General features: G+C 44.4%; 1 protein-coding gene across 1 annotated transcript; it reads right to left on the reverse strand.

Moving 5' to 3' along the window:
- Positions 1–228: 228 nt before the first annotated feature.
- On the reverse strand, positions 229–1524 carry LOC104815177. Its single transcript, XM_010543492.2, has 2 exons — positions 1032–1524; positions 229–802 (listed from the first exon to the last, which is right to left on the reverse strand). The coding sequence occupies exons 1-2, from the start codon at positions 1512–1514 to the stop codon at positions 797–799; spliced, it is 489 nt and encodes a 162-aa protein (XP_010541794.1). The 5' UTR covers positions 1515–1524; the 3' UTR covers positions 229–796.
- Positions 1525–6949: the final 5425 nt, after the last annotated feature.

Here is a 6949-nt window from a genome sequence, read left to right on the forward strand (position 1 = left end):
TCTTGTATTGCTCTAACCTTCTCTTCGTCTACACGTAACCCCTGCGAACTTACAACAAAGCCTAGGAAAACAATCTGATTAGTGCAAAAGGAGCACTTCTTGAGATTCGCATAAAGACTTTCTTTTCGGAGGGTCTCTAATACTTGCTCAAGATGTACTGTGTGATCATCAAAACTCTTGCTGTAAATAAGAATATCATCAAAGTATACGACAACAAATTTACCGATGTAGGCTCGTAGAACATGGTTCATGAGCCGCATGAAGGTGCTAGGTGCGTTGGTAAGACCGAATGGCATGACAAGCCACTCATAGAGTCCTTGTTTTGTCTTAAATGCCGTCTTCCATTCATCACCTTCCCGCATTCGCACTTGATGGTATCCGCTCTTGAGATCAACCTTAGAGAAAATGGTTGCTCCACTTAATTCATCAAGCATGTCATCAAGGCGTGGAATTGGATGTCTGTACTTGATGGTGATGTTGTTTATTGCACGACAGTCCACGCACATTCTCCATGTTCCGTCCTTCTTGGGTACCAACAAGACCGGCACGGCACAAGGACTAAGGCTTTCACGGATATAGCCTTTCTCCAAGAGTTCTTGAACTTGTCTTTGAAGCTCCTTAGTTTCCTCCGGGTTCATCCGGTAGGCGGGTCTGTTTGGTAAAGGTGCCCCAGGAATAAAATCAATTTGATGCTCAATGCCCCTGATTGGAGGCAAACCGGTGGGTGCTTCTTCGGGGAAGAGGTCCTTGAAGCGCTCCAGAAGTTGTGTGATCCTTGCTGGAAGTTCTTGTGCACCTATCTCTGAAATAATCATACACTTGAAGACCATTAGTAACACCGGGCTTTGATTGCTCAAAGCCTTGCAAACCTCATTAGCCTTAAGATAAAAATTAGACTTCTTATCAGTTTCGCTTTCTCTAGACAGCCTAAGTTGCATTTCATGTACTTGTGATGGACTAAGAGGTGCTAACGAGATTTTACGCTTGTTAAAGATAAGAGAATAATGGTTTGTCCTATCATCATGCTTTACCTCTCGATCAAACTGCCAAGGTCGACCCAACAGCATGTGTCCGGCTTGCATTGGCACAACATCGCATAAAACTTCATCTTGGTACTTACCAATGCTGAATAGAACCTTAACCTGTTCGGTTACCTTAAGCTCTCCTTGGTTGTTCAACCATTGTAGCTTGTAAGGATGCGGGTGCTTTGATGTCTCAAGACCTAGCTTTTTAACCATATAGGTGCTAGCAACGTTAGTACAAGAACCACTGTCAATAATAAGACCACATACCTTTCCTTTCACCGTACACTTGGTGTGGAAGATCGTTTCTCGTTGAGCAGTTTCGTTGAGATCTACAATGGTGCTAAGAACACGCCTTGTGACTAGCAATTCTCCACTATCCGGGTATTCTATCTCCTCTTCAAGGTCTGCAACATCAGCCTCGTCCATTGATTCATAATCCCCGCTGTCCGTGATAATCATTACACGTTGATTTGGACAATCACGTGCCATATGTCCTCGACCCTTGCACTTAAAACATGTTAACGAGAACGGACGTTAGAAATTGAATTCTGTTTGTTACCATCATTTCTGGATTCCTTTGAAGTCTCTGTTGTTTTGCCTTTAAAGCGTACATCACGCTCCTCGTTCTTTCCCTTGTCATTTGGCTTTGAAATATTCGGATTCCACATGGTCGGTGTGCGTTGTCGGCTATTGCTTGCTTGCTTCCTCTTTATTTGCCGTTCTATTTGGACAGAAAGATGCAAAAGATCATGTAAATCATGGTAAACTTGCCTTTCTACCTTTCTAGCAACTCGGTCTTGAAGTCCGTCCAAGAATTGAGCCATGACGGTTTCATCATCCTCTTCTATTTCCAGTCGGCTCCTTAGATGTTCAAACTCCTCAAAGTAATCTTCAACCGATCTTCCTTTGTTAGCTTGTCGGGTGTATTGCTCCGTTCGTCTTGCTATGTTGTCTCGGACCTTTTGGTGCAGCTTCCTCATTGCTTCTGCCTTCTTTTCCCCATCTACGCTCACCATCTCACGATGAGGAAGAGGTGTGAGGTCAAGTGGCGTGATTGGGTTGAATCCATAGACCACTTCGAATGGTGAGTGCTTTGTAGCCGAATGTGCAGCTCGGTTGTAGGCGAATTCAACATGTGGCAAGCAATCCAACCAATTCTTCAGATTCTTCCCAATTGTAGCTCTTAGAAGAGTCGCTAAGGTCCGGTTTACTACTTCGGTCTGCCCATCAGTTTGCGGATGACATGTAGTGGAGAATAAGAGGCTGTCCACTGCAGACCGTCCGTTCTGCTTGGTTTCGGCGTGGAACGTCCGTTCCGGCTTCTGTAGTCGAGACAGTCCATTCTGCCAAGCCTGGAACGTCCGTTCTGCATCCAGAACGGATGGTCCGAGGTACAGATTCCAGAATTTTTCGTTTTCTAGGTCCGATTACGCATTCGTTGCTTAATCTGACCAACTGTAACTCAAATAGACATGATTCATTCTTTTGGATGGTCCATAGTGAATGAATGCATGTAACTTAATCAAGATATATGATATGCTTGATTGAGTGGGAGCTCCGGGATTGGAATGCATAGTCGAATGGATTGTCTATTCGGATTATGTTAATCGTTGCACAGAAACCGGTTAGATCTAGTAGCTCTACAAGTAAAAACATTTGTCAAGGCCTAGATCATACGTGTCATGGGCCATGCCAAAGCTGGGTGTGCCGTGCTATCTTGGTGAGGCAAGATGGAGAAATGGTGGTTCTCATAGCTTGAAAGGACTATGCATTCCAATCCCGGAGCTCCCACTCAATCAAGCATATCATATATCTTGATTAAGTTACATGCATTCATTCACTATGGACCATCCAAAAGATCCTATGATGTTGGAGACGAATTGATTTGTCTTTGTGCGAAAACTCCTTGCCCTTGATCTTGTAAGCGGTGGTTCCGGCATCATTGGCATTGTCACGTCTTCGGTTGCCTCTTCTTCATTAGTTTCCTCCTTGGCAGCATCCTCATCCTCTTTAGGATCGATGTCCTCATCATCCCCTCCCCCTTGAGAAGGTTTTGTCCCCAAAACAGATTCACCTACATCAAAAGGAGACAAGTCAGTGATATTAAATGTAGAAGATACGTTATACTCACCGGGAAGCTCCAAGCGGTAGGCGTTGTCGTTGATCTTCTCAAGGATGCGAAATGGGCCATCTCCTCGTGGTGCCAGCTTCGAACTCCGCTTGTTCGGGAACCTTTCTTGTCTCAAGTGTAGCCACACCCAATCTCCTTCTTTGAATGTGATGTTCTTGCATCCTTTGTTAGCTTGTCGGGTGTATTGCTCCGTTCGTCTTGCTATGTTGTCTCGGACCTTTTGGTGCAGCTTCCTCATTGCTTCTGCCTTCTTTTCCCCATCTACGCTCACCATCTCACGATGAGGAAGAGGTGTGAGGTCAAGTGGCGTGATTGGGTTGAATCCATAGACCACTTCGAATGGTGAGTGCTTTGTAGCCGAATGTGCAGCTCGGTTGTAGGCGAATTCAACATGTGGCAAGCAATCCAACCAATTCTTCAGATTCTTCCCAATTGTAGCTCTTAGAAGAGTCGCTAAGGTCCGGTTTACTACTTCGGTCTGCCCATCAGTTTGCGGATGACATGTAGTGGAGAATAAGAGGCTGGTCCCTAGCTTTCTCCAAAGTGTTTTCCAGAAGTAGCTCACGAACTTAGTATCTCGATCCGATACGATGGTTCTAGGCAGGCCATGTAGACGCACAACTTCCTTGAAGAATAAATCAGCAATGTATGAAGCATCATTGGCCTTTGAGCATGGTATGAAGTGAGCCATCTTTGAGAACCTGTCAACAACAACAAAGATGGAGTCTTTGTTTCGGATCTTTGGAAGTCCGAGAACAAAGTCCATAGACAAATCAGTCCAAGGGTGTGTAGGAATAGGTAGAGGAAGATACAAACCGTGAGGATGTGAACGAGACTTGGCTTTATGACACGTGATACATCGTGCACAAAACCGTTCGACGTCTCGCTTGAGATGAGGCCAGAAGAAATGCTCCTTGATGATGGCTAGCGTCTTGTCTACACCAAAATGCCCCATAAGAGCTCCACCGTGTGCTTCTTGGAGTATTAAATCTCGCATTGAGCTTTGAGGGATGCACAATCTCTTTTCGCGAAAGAGATATCTGCCATGTATGTAGAAAGGACCATAAGCTCCTTTCCCGCACTCCTTGTAAATATCCCCAAGCTCCGCATCTCCTTGGTACAGCTCCTTGATGAATTCGAATCCCATTATTTTAGCCTCCATAGTAGTGATCAATGTGTGTCTCCGAGAAAGAGCATCGGCCACAATGTTGTCTTTGCCCTTCTTGTACTTGATGATGTATGGGAAGGTCTCTATAAACTCCAACCATTTGGCATGCCTCCTCTTGAGTGTAGTCTGACCCTTAAGATGCTTGAGCGTTTCATGATCCGTGTGAATGATGAATTCCTTAGCCAACAAGTAATGTTGCCAAGTTTCTAGGGATCGAACCAAGGCATACAGCTCCTTGTCATATGTCGGATAGTTGAGTGTAGCGCCACTCAACTTCTCGCTAAAATACGCCACGGGCCGCTTCTCCTGCAATGGTTATCTAGTTAATGATTTATACTTCTTGAATGATCAGTCTTCGAACTCAACTTCATCCATCTATAACGTGAGTATTAAACGATTTAAGCCGAACGACTTAAACCCGACCTTCCTCTGGCATTGTCGTCTAGGCCATATAAACGAGAAATGCATTCAGAAGCTTCTAAGTGGGTGGTCATGGCGTCTTGCTAGAGGCTAACTATGACTTGTGATTCGGGAAAAGGTTCCGAAGTCACTACCACTTGGAATGGGCCTATAAGGTCACACACCACTAGGGATGGACTTATACGTGAAGAATTCGAAGAATGAAAACGAGATTTGACCGAAACGAGCATGAAAAGAAGTTTTCAGTGTGTTGGTCCGGAGCTGACACAGTTTGGTCAGCCCCAGACCAAGTCGGTCAGCCCAGGAGGTCCGGAAGTTCGGTCCGAGTTCATCTGTCCAGGTCTGGTCCGGCTGACCAAAAGTTGGTCAGCCCCGGACCAGACACTGGGTCAGACGGACCGAGACTGAAGCCAGGCAGACCGGAAAGACGAAGAAGGAACTTGGTCCGGAGCTGACCAAAACTTGGTCAGCCGGACCAAGCCTTCAAGTCAGTCGGTCCGAAGGCTCGGACTAAGTTTGGTCCGCGGGACCAAGCTCCTGGTCCGACGGACCGGGATCTGGGAAACTTTCCAAAATTCGATTTTAGGGTTTTCTAAGCTTATTTAAGTTTGGGATTTCGTCCAAACTTAATTAAGGCCGCTCTAAAACTCAGAGAAACATCCTAGAACCCTAGAGAACCTGTTCTCTTCGATTTCTATTGTCCCGAGATTAGATCCCGTCTCTTGAGATTGTTGGTTTAGTGTTCTATGATGTACTGTTTATGAGCTTTGTTCAGATACATTCGATGTATTGATATTTTCTATGGTTTATATGAGAGTATTTGATTCATTACATGTTCTTGCATACTAGATCTGTTATGAAATCCGTGTATCATTATGAATGATACTAAACTCCCTAGTCTTGTGTCGTTATGGGAATAACGACATAATAAGACTAGTATTATGTGTGATTGATGATCATAACGTTGATCATAGGTATTGGATACAATCACAGTCATAGGTATTCGTTGGAGAACTGAATACTGGATTGACCCGCATGAGATTGTCACATGGACTAGAGTCATGACTTGAATCTCATATGACGGTTCCATGATTGGATCCTAAGACCTGAGATATCTACGGAATCCAACATGAGGAGTTGCGTGCTTTGAATACGTAAAACGTTCTGCGTAACAGGAGAACTATAAAGGCGTGTATCAGGTACGAAACGAATCATGTACTGGATTATAGATAGTCAAGACGGGATTTGTACCTCTCATAAAAAAGAGAGATATCGTTGGGCCCCTCGTATGAGCGAGATTGTAGAAATGTGTGGCCGCACTATAGACGAACGTCGTCTATTTCAGACAGTCGAACTCAGTGAACGAGAAAGCAGTCGAATCAGTGGCTTCGAAAATCCCTTATTTATGTAATGCTAAGCGTGTACCTCTCATCACTAGAGCGCCTGTCAATGCATCGATCATCCATAACACGGGTCATGCTAAAGGTGAGCGTGCCAGATTATCTTTGTGAGGCAGGGTGGAAAATCGTGGTTCCCACAGCTTGAATATGGTTAATCTTAGGTTAGGTTGTTGAGTTTGACTCGAGACTTAATGATACAGATGAGACAAGTATGCAATGATATTTGATATCATAGTCTCATAAAGGATCTAAGAGTCATATTGGATATGATTGACATTAGATGTCTACCTAAATAGCATAAGACTGGGTGTAACAATTCATTCTAATGTGAAATACGGATCTTAGTCCCATATAGAAAATTATTGTAGGGTTTGTTTTCTTTATGGGAATATAGCTTGTGTTTGCATCTATGTTGTCATTGATTGATGATGGACTAGCTGGTAGTAGATCATTGATAGAATCTGCATTTGTTTTTGTTCGTTATGCTTTGTCTTTACCGGTAGTGTACCGAGTTTGACAATGCGTTCTATCCTTGAGAAGGATAAGTTGACCGGGACGAACTTCTTGGATTGGTATCGTAACTTGAGAATAGTTCTCAAGCACGATAAGAAGTCATACGTCCTGGAAGGGGCTCTACCACCAGAGCCTGCGGCCAATGCCACGAGAGCCTCAGAGATGCTTGGTTGAAGAATCAGACTGACGACAATGAGATCTCCTGTCTCATGTGGGGAAGCATGAGACTTGAGAGCCGACTTTAGAACACTTCTTGCAGACTTTTGGTGAGATCCAAGAGGTTGAGAGTGTG

The sequence above is a fragment of the Tarenaya hassleriana genome, unplaced genomic scaffold (genome assembly GCF_000463585.1).
Source record: "Tarenaya hassleriana unplaced genomic scaffold, ASM46358v1 Cleome223, whole genome shotgun sequence".
NCBI classification, from domain to species: domain Eukaryota; kingdom Viridiplantae; phylum Streptophyta; class Magnoliopsida; order Brassicales; family Cleomaceae; genus Tarenaya; species Tarenaya hassleriana.